At 52.6% G+C, this 20,907-nt stretch overlaps 2 protein-coding genes across 4 annotated transcripts in view; one reads left to right on the top strand and one right to left on the bottom strand.

The window, feature by feature from the left end:
* ZBTB16 (zinc finger and BTB domain containing 16) overlaps nucleotides 1-18,093 on the bottom strand; it is a 198,610-nt gene extending 180,517 nt beyond the window's left edge. Inside the window, exons 1-2 of one of the 3 annotated variants that reach the window (XM_043899661.1) lie at nucleotides 17,767-18,093; nucleotides 13,094-14,451 (exon numbers count right to left, since the gene is read on the bottom strand). In XM_043899661.1, coding sequence (XP_043755596.1) covers nucleotides 13,094-14,361 — 1,268 coding nt within the window. In that variant the 5' untranslated portion in view covers nucleotides 14,362-14,451; nucleotides 17,767-18,093. The other 2 variants (XM_043899681.1, XM_043899671.1) reach the window with 2 other exon arrangements.
* Nucleotides 17,462-18,909, top strand: LOC122701684 (translation initiation factor IF-2-like). The gene is made up of 4 exons (XM_043914898.1): nucleotides 17,462-17,902; nucleotides 17,948-18,405; nucleotides 18,588-18,730; nucleotides 18,839-18,909. The coding sequence occupies exons 1-4, from the start codon at nucleotides 17,462-17,464 to the stop codon at nucleotides 18,907-18,909; spliced, it is 1,113 nt and encodes a 370-aa protein (XP_043770833.1).
* Nucleotides 18,910-20,907: the final 1,998 nt, after the last annotated feature.

Here is a 20,907-nt window from a genome sequence, read left to right as displayed (position 1 = left end):
AATTCCTGGGCTGTGTTTCACTATCTTCAGCATCTCCTGGACTTTGTGCTCCCTGTTTCAACTTCCCAGTAAGTCTGTCCCGGCAGATACCCCTGCTCTAAATAGCACCCTCTGTGATCTGCAAACATTACAAGGACATCAAAACAAAGCTATCAGTTGGGTTCCAAGCCTCAGCAGCCAGTCCAAACTCTTTGTTTGATTCTCAGACAGCTTATTGACTAGGCGATGGGGTCAGAAGTTTTCACCTCGCTTCTTCCCCAACCAGCACTGTGCTTAAAAAAGCAAATTCAGGGCAGGTAGGAAAAGTCCATCCCTTGAAGATTTCAGATTTACATATTTTTAGTAAGCACGCATTACTTATCAGCCTACAACTTGTGGGAGGGGGAAGAGGATGAGAAAAAGACAGGAACTAAAGAGGCAAAGATTACCTACACCCTCTCCCATCTTGTATGAACATGGGCCTCGACAGCCCACTCAGTGAAACGTTCTCAGAGGCTGCCTGTCCACACGGAGGGGGAGAAAGGCAGAGGAGGGCAGGAAGCTGATAAACTGTGTGATAAATGCGGCGGCTGTGTTTTACAAGATACCCGTTTTCTGCCATCAGGTGCCCTCACACATTTCCACCCCGATCTGAAAGAGGGTCCGAGCTCCCCACCTGGTCTCTCCTTCCTCATTCCACCCTTCACCCTGACCCCAACAGTTTATCTTTGCATATTGGAAAAACTGGCATTTATCAAGTAATCTACTCCTCATAGATTGTTAAACAGACCACAGGGGTTATCAGTGGAGTTGATATAGGAAGATAAACAGCAATCTCTTATGCAAATAGCACTAAGAATGTAGGACTGGCCACAGGACAAAATCGGAATTTAGGAGAACATGAATCTTAACACTTTTCCCTCGGTTCCAACCCTGGAAACCCACAGGAATGTGGAGAAGATTCCCTGGGTGGATTTGCCTCTCCTGTTTTGCAGGGAGGGGCAGGTGAGAGTGTGTGTTGGTCCAACCTGCTTTGCAAGCGTGGTAGCTTCGTATCTAAGAGAACCTTCCATGGCTAGATTCCATGGCCCAAACTTTCTCCTCCTTGCAACAGCCATTTCATTTTTCTGGGATTCAGAACCACTGGAGTCTGCTTTGTTCAGAAATATTGAAAAAGGTATTCTCCAAGGTGAGAGTAGGGGTCAGTGGGCAACAGGGGAAAAAAAAAAAACCCAAGGAAAACCATGAGTTGTGGGTTCTGGACACCATCCATGGGACCAGCAGGTACAGCCTACCTGCCCCTGGGTTCGGCAGATCTGCCTTTGCCCAGAAAGAAGCAGGCCCAGATGGCATCTTTTCAAACCCTTCTCATTATTTTAAGGGCAAATTCGCATCAAGCACCAAGAGGTAAGTGGTTCCAAGTGACAAAAGAATTGCACTCGGACGGATGGACAGACGGAGCAAGCTGTTTCTCACACGAGGCTGTGGGCTGGGGAGGGGGAAACGGGAGAATGACAGAATCCAGGGCTGGCCAGAATGAAAGCCTGAATGGAATAGGCTAATTTACACAGGAAGTAAGCACTTACCAGACCCTTCATCTCAACACACAAAACCCTCCGCCATATCTGGAAGCAATTACATCCAGTTAACATGATCTGCTTGCCACTAAAATTAACTGCAAACAGAAATATTTTTCACTTTTTGCAACAGGAGATGCCAAGATTTGGCCTATCCCCTCCCTCGAGCCATTGAATCTGGCTTCTGGGGAATATTTAGCAGCTACTCAGCTCAAAACACAAAACCCACTCTGTAGCTGTCAGGACACAAAAAGTAAAATAGTGGATAATTATGAAGGGGGGAAGGAAGGGGGGGCGCCGGTGGCAATGAAAAACCATTGTGCCAGGAACTGAGGAAGGGGCCAGCCCCGGGCCCTAAATGGGTCTGTGGCGCTCGAGAGTCCAGCCCTGGTTTTCCACACTCAACTTCAAGGAAAGAAAAATGTTTTTAGAGTCACTCGATTTAGCAGCGGCTTCACATTGTTTTTAGGTACCGGCTTTATCCCTTCTGCCAAGGGGACGGGGGTGGGGGTATATAAGGAGGTAGACTCAGAAATGTTAGCGGATCCTTAATTTAGCAGAGAATCGAGGGGACAACTGTCACGATTTCACTTTTGCATCGAACATTTCCAATCCCTGCTCTGCGAACGCCCTCAAAGCAGCTTTCACCTGCTCCAAGAGGGGCAGGAGCTGCTCTTTACGTAAAAGGATGGAGAGAGGGTTGAGGGGAGTAAGAACATCCTCCCAGAGTGTGTGTACCCCGCAGCGATCCAGGGTCCCACTCCTCAAAATTCTGGGTAGAGAGTTACGGTGGTCATCAGTTGCCGCCACCGCTAACCACGCCTGTCCTTCACTCTTTGCACCCAACCACACAGTCGGTAAGAACTTATTTTTATTTTTCCTTGAACTACTGTCAACGATGCCATAAATGCCAGAGACAGAGGGACAGGTCTGTTTTGCAGCTCCGGAGGCGTCCCGTCCCAGCCCTCCCTCCCCCGCCAGGCCCACCCTTTCCTGGCGACCCTGGTGCAGTTCACCCCTTTGTCACCAGGGGCCTTTAGCAAGGCAGCAGCCACAGCAAAAGTGACGCATCCTTTTGCCAGACAACTCACAAACGCCTCTTCTCAAAGAGTCAGGCCAGAGTTCCCCTAGAGAATGAGGTCAAACGCTGCTGTTCTCCACAAAAGTCACATTTACAAACATTACTCACAGGTCGAAAAAGACAGAAGGAGAAGCCACCTAAGGAGTCTTTCCGTAAAGATTTTAGCCTGTGATGAGGGGAAGAAACGGTCTTGATACTCGAAAAAGAAAAAAGTGCTCTGCCGTTCTTTTCCGTTTTTCAAACCGTGTTACGATGAGCAAAAAGGAAACACACGTGCCCCTCCCGACACTGTGCCCTGAGACCAGGCCACGTGCCTGGCCTGGGGGTCCCGTGTGCACCATCCTAGGAACACCATCATGGCAGCACGGATGAAATTGACATTATTAACTTCCTGGCGCAGATGAGGAAGCTGGTGGCCAGGTATCTATCACGGAGCTCCAAACAGGCAGAGAATGGATTCAAAGTCAGGTTCAGTCGCAGACGCAAAGTGTCCCAGGTTCCCACCCTTCGGCAGGCAACAAGCACCCCTGAACATCCAGACGCTCCGGGAAGGAAAAGCAAGCAAAGCGTCCTCCTGAGGTCCTAGCGGCCACTCCGCCGGCCAGCACGAGGGCTCTGTCCTCCACCCCCCAACACCTAGGCGCACACCCTCAGCTCTGTCACCACACGGCCGTCCAGGCATGGAAACGGTTAAGTCGCCCTCGCTGCATAAATCAAAAGTTCAAGGCTGCAACATACCACAATGATTCCCTCTTTACATATGACAAGAACCAGAGAGGGGCTGAAATCCCAAGCATCCTGAGCGGGGTCTCCCCAGCCCGCACAGGTTACGCCGCCAGGGTCAGGGCCGAGGACCTTTAGCGGCAACATTCATTTCCTGAACAGGACAAGTTCTCCTGACCATAAAGCTAATAGGAACTTCCTCGCACGGCGAGCTCCGGCTGACAGGGCTACTTGTCACTGGCCACGCAGGAGGAGAGCGCTGGTTCCCATTAGCGGGTTATGATGCCAGGTGCTACTAATAAGGTACATCGGCAAGAAACAAGAGCCTGCTAAGCTGTCTCTCCAACTCTGGAAGCAATCAGGCCTGGGCTGCAGGGCTGGGGAGGGTCCTTCTTTAAAGGAGGGGTTGGGAGGGTGTGGGTGGAGGGAGGTGGGAGCTTCAGCCACTGTAGACCCCCGGCAGCATCTAACCTGCTGAACGGCTTAAATAAATACATTTCCAACAGTCCCTCCACATTTCCCCCAGCTACCATAAAGAGACTCCCCCAAATTAACACTCATAATGTTTCCCCCAGCACTCCAGGCCTGATGGATCACCGAGGGCCATTACGCTCGGCCACATCTGCTTCTCACTATGGCGAGGAGAGTTGTGCCAACAGGCCTAATGGCATTAAGATCACAACGCTCGCCTAATCCACTTAGAGACCAACGGCAGGAGAGGGTGGCTGGGGGCTTGGAGCGAGAGGCTCCCTTGTCAGACTGGGGTCACAGGAGAAGCGGGAAGTGTGGGGGGTGGGGGCAGCCTCACATGTGAGTCCCTGCTGGGTGCTTCATGTTACATGGTACCCCATTTAACATGTTTGCACCACATTGAGAGGTAAGGGGCTACAACCTCACTTTACAGAGGCGCCTGACCCTTCAGACAGGTGAAGCCATTTACCCAAATCTGCCCAGATCCACCATGAGGCATTCAAACCCAAGTTTGAGATCAGTCTTTATGCCCCGTCCCTACACACCTTGTCTGCCTGCAGAGTCGGGGTGGTGGCGTGCCTTCTCATTCCTAGCATGCCTGGTATATACACCCTTACTTATCACCTCGGAGGATCTAAATGACCCTAAAGAGGGGAGACCTCGAAACCCTCCTTCCAACTAGCCCATGACTCCTCCTCCTCCCATCAAAATTTCTGTGACTGCGTACTCTAATAAAATTGCCAGTAATGCCCCCACTGTGTCAGGGAGTTCTTTCTCTCATCTGACCTGGATTCCTCCTACTACAAAGCTGGACACATTCTGTCCCTGCCAAAGAATGTCATGTCTTGAGGACAAAAGTTGAAAGAGGGCAAGAAATTTAGAACCAAGCAGGTTTCTGTGAGTTGTTAGCCGAAGTTTCCGTGCTGACGATCAAGTACTGGATTCCCTCTTGGCAGCTGCAGAGATAAGCCTCACATAGGCAAAACCCGACCAGAGTTTTTCTAGACTGAGCCAGCATAATAAGGACACGGGGGCTTTTAAGGGGAAACAGTAGAAAGGGGTATTTCTGATTATGCTGGCATGAAATTAACGGCACGGGATTTTTATTTTTGTAAGTGGGTTCCTTTTTCTCTCTCTTTTTTTCTGTTTCTGAAGTCAGCATAAACCCCCTTTATCGCTAGAAGCTGGCCTCTCCCTGTGTCTGTAAGAGAGGATGGACTCCTGTGACCCCAGGAGACACAAACCCTTCCAGGGAATCAGGACTCTCCCTCCCTCTTCTCAAGCCACCGCACAAAGCCAGGAAGCTAGAACTGGCCAAGCCATGAGCCTCCTGGTTAGCAACTTCAGGGAACATGGAACGGTCCTTCCTGTATCCCCCCTTCCCTTCTGATTCCATTAGGGGCTGAAGATCCAAGCGGGACATTGTGGAAACAAGCATGAACATGAAGCCAGAAGACCTGGGCAAAAACCCTGGTGCCAACCTTCACCGTCTCACCAGGGAACAGTCCGTGAACCTCTCAGGCTTCCCTCTGTGCATCGGGGAATGGGAAATGAATATCTAACCCAGCGGGTGGCTAGAGGTTTTGAGAAGATACTGACAAGAATGCACTTAACATATGCATCAAGCACTCAAGGCGACATTTGCTGAATCTGCCCTTAGAAGCATCCTGCACTGTAGGGTGGGGACGGGAAGGGGCTCTGCAGCACGCCACCCCTGAAAGCCCAGACTTCTCTAGGTGCGGAGGCAGCTGTGCTCCCATCACAGTGATCTGCTGGCCTGGCCACGTGCACACGCGATAGGACCCGGCGTCGGTGAGCAGCCTCAGCATTGGTAACTGATGACAGTGGCGTGCTGCCCAGCTAAGTTTAAAAGAAGCCTGCAATGACTCATCAGGCTTCAGGTCAATGGGACAAAGAGTACCCTGGCCACCGTGCCTCAAGAGATCAGCTTTTTGGGGGGAAATGCAGGTGCCCACTGTGAACCAGCTGCAAAAACACCAGCGGTTCTCAGGTGCTGGATAAATGGACACCTCTGAGGGCAAGCAGGACATCAACCAACAGGAACAAAAATTTTACCCTGCCCTGCCAGCTTCACACCAACAATGGTGGCAAAAATACAACAGCAAACATCTGCTCTCTGCTATTCTTCCATGCTCATGACAAATATTGAGTGATTAATTCCTGCAACAACCCAGTGAGTAGGTACTGGGTTATTATTCCCATCTTACAGACAAAACAAGTGAAGAGAGGTTAAGTAACGTAACCATAGTCACACAGTGGGTAAGTGAAATCGAGATTCTGACCCAGATAGTATAAGTTGCTCAAAATGCCCATCTCAGGTGCTGGAGGTTGGGGAGCGGGGATGCGGTGGTAGGTTTTCCTTACTAACAAAATAAATGCCACTGAGTCAGAGTTTTCACTTAAAACCGCCAAAACAGAATTTGACTACAGAAGCCTTCACTTATTGTGGAAAATTCCAGAACCTTCCAATGGGCAAACTGAGGCACGCCTGTATTCATTTAGCAAGACTTTTTATGTCTCACACGTGGACTTTCGGTTGGACTTGTTTTAAAGTCATTAATTTTTTTGAATTAAAATAACTGGAAATGTTTTTCCCCTGAATTAGCAAGAAATCTGAGCTGTGAATGGAGTTTTGATTTTAACAGTTTAGGATAATCACTATTTTAAAGATTCATAAATAGCTTTCCTAGAACAAGCAAGAGGGAAAAAGCACTGCTGAACTAAAGCTTTCTTCCCCTCTCCTTCCAGCAATTCGCAGCTCCAACCAATAGTGACAGCAAGTTAAAATGGGACTTTTCACTGAGATGAAAGAGTAGGCAACTTTCTTATTAGAAAGAAAATAAAAGAACTCATCTCCAAACTTCCCAAGAGTTTAGTCTATATTCCAGATGATTCAGTAACCCTAAGCAGGTTGAAGCATTAAAAAACAAAGTCAGAGCAGACAGAATCAAATCAAACTGACCCCCTATTTTAGCTGGCTGACTGCCAAACCAGATTCTAAAACAGAGCAAAATTCAAATAACCAAAATGACTTCATGAAGATATAAGTGAGTGCCAAAAGAGCAAAGGAGAAGTTTTTTTTAAGAGTTCAACAAACCAGAAATAGCTTCATCCAAGGGCCTGGTTTTACAAATGAAGACGTTAAATTCCAGATAAAAAAAGAGACTGACAATAATGACAGAACTGAAAAACAAAAAACACAGAACCGGCCTCCAAAATGGCAGGACACAACGCCACAAAGCCACCTTCCCATCTTCACAGCCAGTGACCTCTTGAACAGACTAGATTTCCAGGAGTCCAGGAGCTTATAAACTTAAGTCATTCATCATCCCCCAAAGGATACTTCCTGGAAACAGAAATGGTTTCAGAAAGGATTTGGGCAAATCTGTGAATGACAGAGCAGCCATAAATAGCTATTAAGAGAAGCCGGGCTCCACCTGACCTTTACGATTGACGTCAAGGAAGAGAGCTGCAGCCTCCGACGGTGGTATCTTAGGGATGGTGTTGGCACCCAAAGACTAGGTCAGATGGATCTGACCTAGAATGGCAATGCCCATGTGCTTATATGGCCTGGCGCGGAACACCCAGGACTGCGAATTAGAAGGTGAGCCGAGCTCCTGTCTCTAGCCATTTATAGATAGCTATGTGACCTTGGGCATGTCACTTACTCACTCAAAGCCCATTTTCCTCATCTGTAAGTTGGAGCTGATGACGGTGACAATCCCTTACCCAAATCCTTGGTGCTTTGGAAATCCGAACTGCTCAGATTTTTAAAAGGTACTATGGGGACTTGAGTGTTCACCAGGCCCAGAGTAGTCTAGGGAACCACTCCGTAATCAAACGCATTAATATTTTTGCAGCAAAATATATGAATATTCAAAATAGGCGAGATAAATATAGCCTCACATCAGTTCAGATCAGGTTTTGCCGCTAAATGAGTTCGCTGCAAACTTACACAAAGCCTTTTAGCTTTCAGAGGTTTTCAGACTAATTCATCACAGGTATGGAATGAGAGACCTGCACCCCCTGAGGGGAGGCTGGGAGGTTAAGAGAGACAAAGTCATTACAGGTGCTTTGCAGGGGCTTCCCTGGGTGGCCCAGGAGTTATGAATCCGTCTGCCGATGCAGTAGACACAGGTTCGAGCTCTGGTACAGGAAGACCCCACGTGCCGCCGAGAAACTATGCCCACGCGCCACGACTATTGAGCCTGTGCTCTAGAGCCCGGGAACCACAACTACCAAGCCCATGTGCTGCAACTCCTGAAGCCCATGAGCCCTCCAGACCATGCTCCACGACGAGAGAAGCCAGCACAGTGAGAAGCCTGTGCACCGCGACGGAGAGTAGCTCCTGATCACCATAACTAGAGAACAGTCCACACAGCATCAGAGACCCAGGATAGCCAAAAATAAAGAGATTAAGTATTTTTAAAACAGGAGCTTAGCAAAGGAAAAAGTGAGACAACTGATAAAAGGCATTGTTAATATTACTGCTGGGACTTCCAGGGTGGTCCAGTGGTTAAGAATCTGCGCTTCCATTGCAGAGGGCATGAGTTCAGTCCCTGGTTGGGGAACTAAAATCCTGCATACCGCATGGCATGGTCAAAAAATAAATAAATAAAAATAAATTTAACTAACTTAAAAAAAAAATATTACTACTGTGGCTATCATTATGCCACTGGATGCTCTTTTCCAAATAGAATCTGGTATGACCTCAGCGGTGCCTAAAGCTGGCAGAATGATGAGAAGAGACCAAGAGTTCAGGGCAACATCTAAATTCTCCAAGTGGCCAAAACCAAGGTCAACAGTGACTGGCCCTCTACATGGTCAACCACTGAAAACCATGCAGCTGGCCATCTGAAAGAGGCCAAGGCAAGGGCCAGGCAGAACCTGATGGCTCAGTGACATGGTCATGCACTCTGGACTTGGCCTGGGGAGCCTCTGAACTCCTGAGTGCATTGACAGGGCTGGAACCACCTCTGGGGTTCCTGAGCATGCCTGCAAGAACCAGACAAGAGCTCCTCCTGTGTGTATGCAGGACACACAGTGCTGATCCGAGGGTTTGTCTGCAGGAGATCCAGAGGTTCCTGGGAAACCAGATCCCACTCTGATTCTGTGGCACTTTAATTCAGAAACATATTAAGACCAGGCTGGGAATTCCCTGGCAGTCCAGGGTGTCAGGACTACTCACTTCCACTGTAGGAGGCACGAGGGTTCAATCCATGGTCAGGAAACTAAGATACCTCAAGCCACGCGGCATGGCCATAAAAAAGAAAAAAGATTTAGGCTCATGAGCCTGGGGAGACTGAGGCCCACGAGGGCTGTGCTGACTCCTAAGTCAATCACATTATTCAAGATCATCTTTTCACATGTACATAAGTCTGAGACAGAGACTGCACCTGGCCTAGTTCAGCTGGTCCCCAGATCAGATCCAGACAAGGTGACATGCAGACCAGGCCCACCCTTTCAGGGAGAGAAGGAGACAGAACAGAGATCAAGTTTAAACAAAGTGTTCGTTCACTCAGTCGTCTCTGACTCTTGAGACCCCCTGGACTATAGCCTGCCAGGCTCCCCTGTCCACAGAATCCTCCAGGCAAGAATACTGGAGTGGGTTGCCATTCCCTTCCCCAGGGGATCTTCCCAGTCCTGGGATTGAACCCAGGTCTCCCACATTGCAGGCAGATTCTTTATCATCTGAGCAACCAGGGAAATTTAGAGAAGAAGAGTCCAACCTTCCCAAAGAGACCCTCCCTCCCTCAGACATTATCTTCTGCGATGTGAGCCTGCTGGGGAGGTTTTAGAATCCAGCACTTGCTCCTGCATCTGCCTGGAGACAGATCTGCTTATCCAGCAGGCCCTCTGATTGTTCTGACTTCCTTCCTTATCCTTTAGGCAGGTAAGCCCCACTTGATTTACCCAGGTAGCATCTCTGTGTGGGCCTTCCATCAATCCATCAGACTACATCTGACACTGCTTTTACATCTCACCATGCACTGCAGGGACCATAACTTTACAAAGTTTCACTCCAACTGTCTGTCACCCCGACAGGCTCCCCTCTCCCCAGCTTGGAACCAAGTCACAAGGAAAGCACACTGGTGTGATTCTATCACACACCTTCCTGCCTGTCTCCCTTCCCTGCACTCTCCCCCTCCTTCCTCTCCGTGCCCTTCTGCCCATCACCTGCCGCCCCCGCCCCGCAAGAAGAAAAGCGACTACAACGGCAAGCAGGTACCTAACCTTTACCAATGCTCTGGCCTACTGGCTTAGCAACAAAATAAAATAAATCCTCTAGACTGTTACTTCATCATGTTCATCACTATCACATCCACAGCCTCCTGACATCAAAATCTCCCACTCTGATTGTTTTGTCTGGACTTTTTGTTTGTGTTATGCTGGCAGCTTTACACTAGAGAACAGTAGGAAATTGGGAAGCAGCACCCTCATCCTGGAGGTCTGAGAGAGAGAGGGTCAGAGGTGAAGCCTCCTGAAAGCGCATCAGATCGGGAGCCAGGGGCTGCCAGGGAGGAAAGCACGCGGGAACATTCTCTCCATCCCTTGTCTCCTCGGACCCCACAGCTTTCCACCCAGGGCACAGCCCCAGGCTCCAGCCTCTGGGGCGGCGGCAGCCCACTTTCCATCCTCAGTCAGTAGCACATTCTCCCGTGTCAGCAGCCCAGGGCATGACGCCGAGGATGCCAGGACCGGCGCCTCACCATCACAAGCTCAGAAGAACGGCAACATCCTTTGCACCACCTCCCAGCCAACTCAGCCCCTTGATGGCAGGGCCGCGGACACTACACCGTAAAACTCAGAGCCGCGAGGGCGAAGCAGAGACGAGACCCAAGGGAGACAGGGGGACACCGAGGGCCCAGCCCTCACCCTCTTGGTTACTAAGTGCCAGTCACGGCTCCAGGGATTTCCAGGTGTTGCTTCGTTAATTCAGCACCCCACCCTGCAGAACACCTCCATTTTAAAGAAAGTAAAGCAAGACTCAGAAAGGTTACATAACGTTGCCAAGCTCTCAGTGCTAGACATGGCTAGTTCTGTTACCCATGCTCTGGTGGGGAGGGCGGATAGAACACAGCCAACCCTCCAGCTCGCCCCAGAGGAACAAGGGTCCCACAGAAAACTCCTGGGAGAGTAATATCTTTTGCAGCCCTATCTCAGGTAAAGAGAAGCAAAAAGGACCCAGGAAGCCAGGAAAAAAAAAACCTACTTTTCAGGGAACAGGGGTTGGGGGAAATGGGAAAAGGTAGTCAAAGGTGGTCAAAAAATAAATGAGTCCTGGGGTTATAACACACAACATGAGGACTATAGTTAACAACACTGCATTACATAATGAAAGTTGCTAAAAGAGTAGATCTTAGAAGTGCTCGAGAAAAAAAATTCTCAGACTATCCAGAGTGATGGATTTTAACTAAGTCGACTTATCATAGTGATCATTTCATAAAATATTCAAATACCAAATCATTATATACCTGAAATTGTCATACGTCAATGATATATCCGTTTTAAAATTGCTTTCCACTATACCCCATTTCTCATAGCACATAACTGAGATAATTCACATCCGGAGAAGGCGATCAACGTATCTGGTCAAGTTTGGGGAGAGGGTTTCCTCTTTAGGAAAGTGTGAGCAAAAACAAACACAACCTCGGTCTGTTTCTGAGCAGTACAGGCATCACGAAGACACACCTTAGTGGCGGTTATTTTTCGCACCCAACCGGAAGAGAATCAGCTACGTGGAGCTCAGCGGCACTTTCCACAAGGTAAGTCTCAGAAGACCGGATTAAGCAGTGTTGGAGGAGGTTCCGACTCAGCTTGGTGGAATCAGATGACCTCCAAGTGCCTCCAACTCCATGTCCCCACCTCCTCTCCCCCACACCCCCTCCTGAATGGTCAACAGAAGAATTTGAGGGGGGGCGGGCAGGGAGGAGAGGAGTGCAAAACTGAAGAATCCACCCAAGATCTGCAGCACAGCAGACAAGAGAGTGTGCAGGGAAATGTTATCACAGATGACGAAGAGAAACTGGATTTCTTGACACCCCTCGCCTGACCCAGGAACTGGAGGGTAATGTGATGGGCACGTCACACTCACTACAGAGTCCCTCTGTGTTTACTCCATTTCCGATGAGCAATTTCAAAACCCTCCGTTCTGCAGACAAGACACTCTTTCAGACTGAATAACTCCGAGAGGCAGCAAAGTGCAAGAAGGTTAACCTGAATTTGAATCCAGCTCTGCCTCTCAGTATCTACATGACCCTGGGAAAAGGTCTTATTATCTCCCTATGGACAAGAACATCATCTACTTGGGAAAACTGCCATTAACAAAAATATGACCCCACAAAAAGCACTTGAACCAGGCACATCATAAAAGCTATTTCACAGAGAAGGAAACAGAAGCCAGAGGGAAGCCGATGCTGGCCCAAAGTGGTATTAAATTCAATGTGAGTAGGGATGGGTTAAGAATAAGACTGCAAGCTGCAAAACCAATGTCTCTCATACCCATCCTTCTCCCTTGAATTTAAATCAGCTCCCCCGAAATGTGTTCACAGGGACAGAGAATGAAAAGGGAGAGGAAGCAACATTCCTGGTGATGAAGGTTCACCAGGAACAATGTTTGGAACCTGCAGCTGCTCTGGGGTCTAAGCAGACTGCAGCCCTTCCCCTCCTCCCGAGCTGCAGACGCGCCTGCCTTGGCAGGAACCACAGCAGGGGAACTCAGGTACCTGAAACCTGGCAGAGTGGCCAGATTCTGGCCACGGGCCCCTCCTCCTCACCCCACTTTTCCCACCCTCCACTTTAGGAGTCTCTCCAGGCCCAGGAAAAGCGACCCAACAGCAGGAAAAGCAAAACGGGAGCCCAAATGAAAAAGAGCAGAAAGAGCTTAGTAAAGACTCTGAGCGAAAGGAATTTCCTGGCAGTCCAAGCTTTCGCTACCGAGGACGCAAGTTCAATCCTCAGCCGAGGAACTAAGATTCTGTAAGCCACCTGACATGATCAAAAAATAAATAAACAAAAATCGTAATTTTTTTTAAACAAAACTGGGCACATAAGTTCCCCCTTGTTTAGGAAAGACCCGAAGCTCTCTCAACACACCTGGAAAGTGCCCCCACCAGATGGTTTTTCACAAATAGCAAAGAGAACAAGGGAGCCAGGCCCCAAGACTAGGGGACAGCCGAGAACGAAGGCGGGCCCGGGGCCAGAAATTCAGGCTGGGGGTGACGGGGGCAGAGAGGCCTACCTGTGCTGCTCCACAGCCTCGTTGTCAGGAAGCTCCACGCCGCACACACTGCACTGCTCCCCAACAGTGCGGCTCTCGGCCTTCATGCCCACAGCCAGCTCCCCCAGCTTGCTGAAGAGCTCTCGCTGGATGAAGCCCTGGGGCAGCAGACCCCCGTAGGTGCTGAAGTCCATGGAGACAGCCAGGGCGGGCTGCACGTGGAGGCCCGAGGTCACCGAGGACGGCATGCTCAGCACGGCATCGGCCTTGTGGTTGGGCAACACGGGGTAGAGGCCCAGGTGCTTCTCAGCTGGAGGCGCAGGGGGCTCCAGTCGGCCCGGGGGCCCCTGGCCGGCCTCGACCGGAGGCGGCAGCTGCTCAGCGCTCTCCTCACGTCCGTAGTGCAGCTCCCTGGCGCTGGTGATGACGCTGCTCCGAGTAGGGGTCCCGGGCCCCTCCTTGCCCCTTTCCTCCACCTTGTCCCCCATCCCAGCTGAGATGCTAGACTCCGCGGCCCCAGGGCTTTCCTGGCCGGGCACCTCATCCACTTGCATCATCTCCGGCTTCACCTCAGCCACTGCAGGGTGCCGCCCACCCCCAGCCAGGGTCGGCTCCTCAGGCCCAGCGGGCGGCTGAAGAGCCCCCTGCAGGAGAGACTGTCCTATGGTCATCAGACTGTCCACCGCCGCCTTGGTAGGACTCATGGCGGAAAGGCCAAATGAGGTGGAGACGGAAGGGCTCTGGTCCACCATGGGCCCAGGGAGGCTCTGGGCCGCCACGCTGGCATAGCCACTCTCCTCGCTGGAATGCTTCGAGATGAAGATGTTCTTCAGGTAGCGCGCCTTGCGGTCCTCTTCCTCCTCAGCCCCGCCCTCTGCCATGGTGGCCTCCGTGTCATTGTCATCTGAGGCCTGGATGGTCTCCAGGATCTTCAGGCACTGCTCCTCCAGGTACTCGATCTCCAGGATCTCGGCGGCATACAGCAGGTCATCCAAGTCCTCTGCCTTGGCTTGCAGCGTGGCCGTGTATGCATACTCCAGAATTTGCTGGAAGGTCTTGGGAGACAGGAAGTCCAGAGTATAGTGCTGGCTGTTGCGGTGGAAGAGGATCTCAAACATCTTGCTGGTGCAGGCCAGCACAGTCCGGTGGGCATGGAACTCCTGGCTGTCCACCATGATGACCACATCACACAGCGTCCCGGCCAGCCGCATCTGGTTGGCCTTGCACAGGAGCCCCGTGGGGTGGCTGGGGTTCTGCAGCTGGATCATGCCCATCTTTGTCAGATCCATGGTGCTCCCCGAGGCTTAGGCATGAGGCTCTCTTTCCTTCCTGGCTCTGCGTGGCGGGGCAGGGTGCGTTTCCTGGGCCAATGAGGAGGGCTAGAGGGGAGAAATCGGGAAAGAGGCAAAAGAGATGCAAGAACAAAAGATAAATTAGTTACTGTCCCTAAAAGTAAGAATTCAATCAATAGCCCCTGACCCAAACCTGCAGCAAGACAGTCCTGGAGATTTTAATAGAGCGAAAGGGCTTTCTAGAAACCTACATGACTGCCTTTACAGGCCCGAGGATGATAGGAGTAAAGAGAAGTTTCTGCTACATAGCACATGCCTAATTCACTGGTCTATGACATCTGTTAGAAGAAGTAAAATGAAAATTACAGTGGAGTCTTGTGAGTCCTGAGCTTTCTTTAAGTCTGAGGGTGGGGGGCTCCTGTGCAAAGTCAACAATGATTCTGAGAAGATGCCCAGTGCTTAATTTAAATGAGTAAGAATTTAACCCCCTCTTCTAGTCAGTGTGAGCACTCAATTTCACTTTCAACCCCTTGTGCAGCAAATCTCATCTTCAAAACGAAGTTTCTCTAAATCCTGCCTCATTGTGGTAGCCCCAGGAACAACGCCCAGCCTAGCTGGGGCTAGCAGCCTAGAGTCACAGCTCAAAGAAATCTACAGGCAAGGTTCTCCTCCTCCAGCCCACCTTTTCACCCTCAGTTAATGCCTTCCTGGGCCTCTGCCCTTCCACTCTTCTCAGAGTTGCAAAGTACTGATGAACCCACGCCCTGACCCTCTCCTTAGGCCCTAAGAGAAATACACACACGCAGTCTATGTACTAGCTTGGCTCACTTCCAATCATGGGTGCCTCAAAGTGATTGTGTAAGTAATCCAAAATCTCAACTGTGTCGTGTGCATGTATGTGTGCATGCACCAGCCAGAGAAGCAGAAACAGCACACGTGACTGCATGCATGCTCAGTCGTGTCCAACTCTTTGAGACCCCATGACTGTAGCCTGCCAGGCTCCTGACCAAGGAGTTTTCCAGGCAAGACTACAGGAGTGTGTTGCCATTTCCTCCTCCAGCAGATCTTCCCCACCCAGGGGTTGAACACGTGTCTCCTGCATCTCCTGCACTGGCAGGCGATTCTTTACCTCTGCACTACCTGGGAAACCCCAAGTACACATGTCCACACTTACATAATGTGCCGCACTTACATAACGTGCCGCACTTAACTCCTGCCCACAAGTGCCCAGTAGTGAGGAGGATTTGTAATATGCAGGCTAGATACTGAAGGACCTACAGAGAGATCCCTAGGAAACATGCACCCCTAAAGCCAGGAGTGCATGTGCTGGGAACACAAACTCCCAGTGTGTCCCACAGGCTCCCAGGAGTGGGCAAGTCCCATGACCCAAAGAGGAATTGATGCCAGACTGCTAGACCTGGCTCAGAGGGGTGAGAGGTGATATTGGCACCAGCATCTATGGTGTGAGTTACCAGCATGAAGGGAAGACTGGGCTGGAGACAAAGGCCTCTCTGGAAGTGCTGTTTGGGATCAGTAACAGGGCTCTGGGTCTCCCAAACCTGTCTAAAGCTTGTCTGAAAGACCTCACAGGCCCAGGTCCCTCCCAGCCTCGGCCTGGCTGTGGCCAACACTGCTGTGAAATCAATTGGAAGCAACAGCAGAGCAAGGGCTCTTCCTTTTGGAACACTGCTGGCCTCCGCCCCCAAAAGGAAACCTATTGACTCCAGAGCCACAAATCTTACTTAGAAAGGGTTAACAGGACGGTCAATCAAGAAGACACTTTTGCTCCCCACCCTGGGGTGGGAACCGAGGCCATGGTGGGGGGGGCGGTGACCATTCCCAAGTGCCTTGGCACCATGCGCTTTCCCCGCAGACTTCGGGTTTCAGAGAACTAGGAGGTAGGAATCGAAAGAATGGAAGCTGGTCTACCCGAATTCCTTCCCCAAAGCAAGCACCGTGGGTCCTGAGGGAAATCAGGGTGCCCTGATCAGCCGTCCCTGAAACCCGCGGCTCGGCGCCCGGGAACCGGCTGGTGCTGGCTGCAGCGCCGTGCCCCTCGTCACGGCGGAAAGCCAGGGCTAACCAGCTCGAGCTCCGGGGATCGATCGCGCGCTCACACCTTCCAGACCCCCACCCCCCACCCAGTTCCCAGCCACCCCCCACGGAGACTTGGAGACGACTTCAGCAAACTTGGGGAAGCAACTTTTCCGGGGAAGCCAGATAGCAACAAGAAAGGGAACCGGGTTAGGAAAGAAGAAAAGCGAAAGAGACCCGGGCGAAAGGCAAGAGTCCAGGAGGGCCGGACGCCGGGGCGAGAAGGCGGACTCGCCTTGAGGCGAAGGGGAAGCACAAAAGCCCGACAACGAGTTGTGGGAGGAAAGGCGAGAAGGGATCTGAGGGCCCTCTCTCTCCGACCCAGGGCGGGGATCCCCGGGAGCGGCGGGCAAGGTCCCCGGCCTCGGGCGGGTGGCGCCAGCAGCAGGCGCGCCCGGCCCAGGCACGTTGCGAGCGTTCCGGGGAGCGGCCAGCGAGTCGGTGCTGAGCGCGTCTGTGCGTTCCAGCGGGTCCGCGGGCCGGCGAGACCGTGCGCATTTCGAGCGCGTGAGGGAGTGTTCGAGGGGCTGTGAGAGCGACCTGCTGGCGCGCCGGGGTGGGAAAGGCATCCCGAACGCATCAGGTGCAGAGCGGAGCACCCACCGAGCGCTGCCGGGAGCGCACAGCGAGCTCCGGCGCCACGGCCGGTCCCGCCGAGAGCCGAAGAGGGCCCGGAGCGCTGGAGACACTCCAGCGCTCCACCACCGAGCCCCTCCCCCCAAAACCGGGGGGATCAAGTCCAATCAAGAAAAAGGAGCCCACCACGTTTTCCAGAGAGAAACAAAACCCAAGTGAGTCCCAGTCCGGCTCCCCTCCGCCCCCCCAAACCACTCCTCCGATCCTCCGATTCTAGCTTCCCAGCTGGCGGGCGAATAAACACACAAATAAACCACAGCCCTATCTCGCGCCCGCGCACCGGTCGGCATACATATGAGCACCCACAGGCTCCCGGCTCCTCCGCCGGCCCCTGCTGGTACAAAGCCTCCAATTCCCAGCCCTCCGCATGTGCCTCCCGGCCCCGCAGATCGCTCTGGCCCCCACCTCTCACCCCGACTGTGCCCTGGAGTGGAAGGGTTGGGGAGGCAACTGCGCCCAAGCTGACAGCCAGGGCTCTCCCTTCCAGCCGACCCCCAACCGCCGGCGGCGACGGCTGCAGCAGAAGGAAGGAAACAAGCCGAATAAAATAAGGCAAAAGCCCAGCGGTCGAGTGGCCGAAGCGAGCGCGCCCCCCCAGACCTCTCCAGCCCTGGGGCGCCCGGGCGCACAGCTCTGTCTGGGCGGTGCGCCTCTCCCTGGCCCCCAACTCACCACTGCCGAGCCGGGTGCCGTGGGGTGGGTGTGCGTGCCTCTTGGGGGTGTGTGCCTCTGTCGGGGAGGGGTGTTGCTGGGGAACTGTTGCTCTCGGTATCACGGCGGTAGCGGCGGCATCGCCCGGCAGTTCGCAGTACCCGCTCTCATCGCCCTCAACTCCTCTGTGCTGCGAGGTTAGCAAATCACCACCGGCTGCGGCGCCTCCGCCGCGTCCCACGTCAACGCCGAGCCCCCTCCCCTGCGAGGCCCCGGCGCCTCTCCATCTTTAGTGCTGGCGGCCGAGCCCGGCTCCCTGCCCACAGCTGCCCCCCTTCCCTCCCCCCTCCCGCCCGTCCCCCCGCTCCGCCCGCCCACCCCCCCGCACTGGCCGAGCCCGCGCGCGCTCTCCGCCCCACCCCTCCCCTCTCCTGCCGTCCCCTCCCTTCCCCGTGCGCCGCGCTCCGGGCTTCGCCTGACATCTAGCTGCTGCCGGGGCGCTGGCGGCCGCCGCTCACCCGCCAAGCGGAGAGGAGAGAAGGAGGAGCTCGTGGAGAGGCGCACCAGGGACATGGACGCCTCATTGGGGGCAATGGAGATGAGGGGCGAGGAGCTGCCCCCATCTTCAACCCCCAGAATGTTAATCTCCAGTGGGAACAGGTTTCGTGTTTCCCTGCTGCTTCCAGGCTCGGGATTTTGGTCTCCCAGCGTTTGCCCCATGAATGCGTGTCATCTCGCCTTTCACTTTTTTCTCGGGGGTCGAGACGGCACCCCTGGACCCCGGCGTCAGCTTTAGAAGGTCGTTTTCGCGGTGCCCAAACCCAGCGCTTTGGGGCCTCCAGGCCTTCTGAGCATCCAGACTGCGATTCGCCTCCAGGCGCAGAGTTCGCGGGCCCGGGTGAACCGAGTGCCAGAGGCTCCCGCGGGGATCTGTCGTCGAGGGGAGACGCCCCCGTTTTAGCTGTCGCGACCCCTGGAGGCCAAGGTCGAGGCGCGAGGGAAACTTTTCTTCCCTGTCTTGAGCATCCCTTGGGCTTCCCCCCACCCCTCCTTTCTCCGCCGTCCCCCTTCCCCCAGCCCCTTGTCCCCTCAGGGAACCTTGGCTGGGAGCAGTTCCGCAAGAACTGCGCTCAGTTCGGGACAAAGTCTTCAGGGGGCGAGTGAGAGCCTGGAGAAGGCTCCCCAAAGTGCCTCCTCTCTGCTGACCGCTCCACTCTAGAGGGCGGAGCTGAGGTCAGGAATCCCTAGAGCAACCAGAAGAAACGCGCCCTTCCGCGGGCTGCGGAGAGCCCCGGTCTTCGCCCTTTCCTTGGAACTTGGCGAAGGTGGTGGGCGAGAGGTGGAAAACGCCCTTCTTCTGGGCACACACCTTGACTTCCGGCTAGGGTGAGGGAGGTGGTTGATAGCGCCCTCGCTGGGTCTCCAGACAGTTGGCCCTGGAGGTCATACAATCTTCTCAACGCGGGGCTTCAATCACTGAATCCGGGGTCCCCACACTCAGTCCCTGACAAGCGGGTGGGTCAAAGGTTTCCCATCGGACTGAAGCATGAGAATATCCCAATGCGCCCTCTGGCACTGCCCCAAACCGAGGGTCAGGCCCCAAGAACTGAAGCGTCTTGGAAGGTGGCAGAGGCCCGCTAGAGGCAAAAATCCACTTCCGGCCTGGCAAGGCCAGTTGGCCGGAGTTTCCAGCAGAACTGATCCGGGTTCACAAGAGCTGCTAACGGAGCAGTCCCGAGAACAGGCAGCTTCATCCCAGCAAGCCTGCCCCTGGCTCCTGCTCGCAGGAAAAGTGCTCAGACCTGCCTGCAAGAGTCAGGGGAGAAAAGACCGGCGAGAAGCCACTTGAAAGTGAAGGAAGGGAGCTAGTTATCCTCTGAAAGCAGACAACACTGCAGTGTCTGACGGATGCCAGGGAAAACTCAGTCCCTGGGTATTCTGATGAACAACAAAGAGCAATCTATGATACGGCTACTTTTCTAGCTAAGGTCTATAGTCTGTAAGAAGAAAGAAATTTAAGGAAAGTTGAGAAAAAACTGGTGTGATAAACAACAAGGATTTACTATACAGTACAGGGAACTAGAGGGCTTCTGGGTTGGCTCAGACAGTAAAGAATCTGCCTGCAGTGCAGGAGACCCAGGTTCCATCCCGGGGTGGGGAAGATCCCCTGGAGAAGGGAATGGCTCCCCACCCCAGTATTCTTGCCTGGAGAATTCCATGGACAGAGGAGCCTGGCGGGCTACAGTCTATGGGGTTGCAGAGTCAGACACAACTGAGCGACTAACACACACAGAACTATATTAAGTATCTTGTAATGACCTGTAATGGAAAAAATCTAAATATACGTATAACTAAATCACTTTGCTATGCACCTGAAGCTAACACAATATTGTAAGTCAACTATAATTAAATTAAAAAAAAAAGAACTGATCCGCAAGGAGAACAAGAGGAGAGAGATGGAAGAAGAGAGGATGGTCCTAGTGCCTCACCGGGGAAATAGAAGGAAGCATTTAACTGAAGCATTTAGCTTCTGCCTAGATAGTACCTTCCGAAGGTTGCTACCTCTCTCCACGTCCACCTACCAGTCCCTTCTGAGTGCAGTAAGAAGCGAAGCACACAATTAACCCCTGATCTAATCTCCTATTAATCCTCAATCACAGGCGGGGTGACTCTCTGGGGAAACAATGGGAAAGAAGAAATCCTCTGTGGCCCTGGACCCCTCCCCCTCCAACCTCCATGCCATACTCACGCTATGTGAAAATCTCCCTTGCTTCATAAACTCGACCCATTAAAAAGCCCGGCCCTTATTAGTAAGTGTTAAAGAGAGATTAATGCCCGAATTTAAGAGGTGGAGAAGGTAACAAAAAGGAGGAAGGCAGGCGAGGCTTTGGGCTGAGTGCCAGCGTTGGGCTTCAAGCATTTCCACTTAGTGCTGAAGGCTGGCTCACAGCAGTTTGATAAGGTTTATTGGGCCCAGATAAAGTGGCAGCAGCTCCCCCACCAAAACTGGCACCATTTATAGCCAGAGCTGTGTGTCCTTGGGCCCCGGGAAGGCTGATGAGAATCTCCAGTTCAGAGATTTCATATGGCAGCACCTAAAAACCAGCAGGACGGAAAATTACAGCAGAAAACTCTCATTCTCTCTCTCTCATGTTCATGGAT

The sequence above is a fragment of the Cervus elaphus genome, chromosome 1, assembly GCF_910594005.1.
Source record: "Cervus elaphus chromosome 1, mCerEla1.1, whole genome shotgun sequence".
Lineage (NCBI taxonomy): Eukaryota > Metazoa > Chordata > Mammalia > Artiodactyla > Cervidae > Cervus > Cervus elaphus.
Note: the sequence above shows the minus strand (reverse complement) of the source record. Positions and strands in the feature narration are given on the sequence as shown.